The sequence below is a fragment of the Salvia splendens genome, chromosome 13, assembly GCF_004379255.2.
Source record: "Salvia splendens isolate huo1 chromosome 13, SspV2, whole genome shotgun sequence".
Classification (NCBI taxonomy): Eukaryota; Viridiplantae; Streptophyta; class Magnoliopsida; order Lamiales; family Lamiaceae; genus Salvia; species Salvia splendens.
In genome coordinates this window covers 16,837,313-16,838,972 of record NC_056044.1, presented here as the reverse complement: position 1 = coordinate 16,838,972, position 1,660 = coordinate 16,837,313, and the positions used below count along the sequence as shown (strand labels likewise).

Below are 1,660 nucleotides of genomic sequence, written 5' to 3'. Positions count from 1 at the left end.
AGTTGACAAAAAAAACTTAAAAAAAACTTAAAATTAAAAATAATTAAAAATAAAAAATATTTATTAAATAAAATGTACCATGAAATTACCATTCTGCCCTTTCATAATTAATTAATCTAAAAATATTTTCCATATGGCAAATTCTAGACCACTCAGTTAATAAAAATGAGTAGCTGATAATGCATTTCAATTCTCAATTAGGCTAAAAAATTTCAATTGATAACAACCCTATATATATATATATATATATATATATATATATATATATATATATGTATTTATTTCCTTTTTGTATCTTTTGTTCTATTATTCTTTTTAATCCTAGCCTCACGGTTTGAAAATCCGATGACCCAAAATCAAGCTGATTTTGATTATTAAAATTATTAAATTAATAAGATAAGGTCATTTTTGGTATAGGATTAAGATTCAGTTATGGTAGTTTTCATGATTTCCTCGCTCAATCATCAGCCAAGATACGCTCTTCACATTGAATACGTCTGAATATTTTCTCGTCCTATCCTAATTTGTCGACGCCGTCCTCAATTTTATACAGACCCACGACATTAGATGTGGCGAGCCTATGTTTATCGGATTGATTAGGCATTACGGGAAGGTCGATTTGATCGACAAAGCAGTCGAGGTTTTCCGCGATATGGGAAAGTCGTATAACTGCGCGAGCATGAAGCAATCGTTCTACACGATTTTGAATGTTTTGGTCAACGGCAGGCTGATTTCTGATGCGACCGAGTTGTTCGCGAAGGGGCTGAAGATGGGATTCAGGTTGAATTCGATTTCTTATAATGTAGTGATCAAAATATGGTTGGGGAATAATGATTGGGAGAAGGCGATGAAGGTGTTCGATGAAATGCTTGGGAGAGAAGTGGAGCATACAGTTGTGACTTACAATTCTCAAATTGGGTTCTTGTGCAAAAGGGGTGATGTGGATGTGGCGAAAACGTTGTTTGAGGATATGAGGGCGAAGGGAAGGCGAGGAAATGCAGTCACATACGTTGTACTGATGGAAGGTTTGTGCTCATTAGGTAGGTTCAACGACGCGAAGAGATTGATGTTCGATATGGAGTACCATGGATGCAAAGCAGAGCTTGTGAACTACGGCGTTTTGATGACTGAACTTTGCAAATGAGGATTCATTGATGAAGCTTGTATTCAGAACCATTACCAAAGTCCACGAGTTTCAGTCATTCAACTAGGGTTTAGATGTCATCTCGGTTAGGGAGTAGTTTTTACCGATTTACATAATGTACATATATTACTCCACGAGTTTCAGACATTCAACGAGGGTTTAGATATCATCTCGGCTGGGAGTAGTTTTAACTGATTTACATAATGTACATATATTACTCAATAATGATTGTTTTAGTTTCTGTAATGTTTTAAGTATAAAAAACGTTGTCCAAATATACGGGCTGCAGTAATTCATCTGGGGTTGCACATGCATGACGCGTAGGTATATTTTTTTAACTGATATACATAATGTACATATTGTACAGTATAATGGGTAGTTTAGTTTTTGTAATGCATTATTTGTGGTATGTAATGAACATTTATCCTGACCCATTTAATTTAAGTTGTGCCGTGTTTTGATGTTTGGCGCCCGTTTCTTGTTTTCCCTAAGGGTTTAGCAAGCATGTGGGCTAGG

General features: G+C 35.3%; 1 protein-coding gene across 1 annotated transcript; it reads left to right on the top strand.

The window, feature by feature from the left end:
* The first annotated feature begins 580 nt into the window (after positions 1-580).
* LOC121760599 (pentatricopeptide repeat-containing protein At1g07740, mitochondrial-like) lies at positions 581-1,144 on the top strand. The gene has a single exon (XM_042156241.1). The coding sequence runs from the start codon at positions 581-583 to the stop codon at positions 1,142-1,144; it is 564 nt and encodes a 187-aa protein (XP_042012175.1).
* The last annotated feature ends 516 nt before the right edge of the window (positions 1,145-1,660 follow it).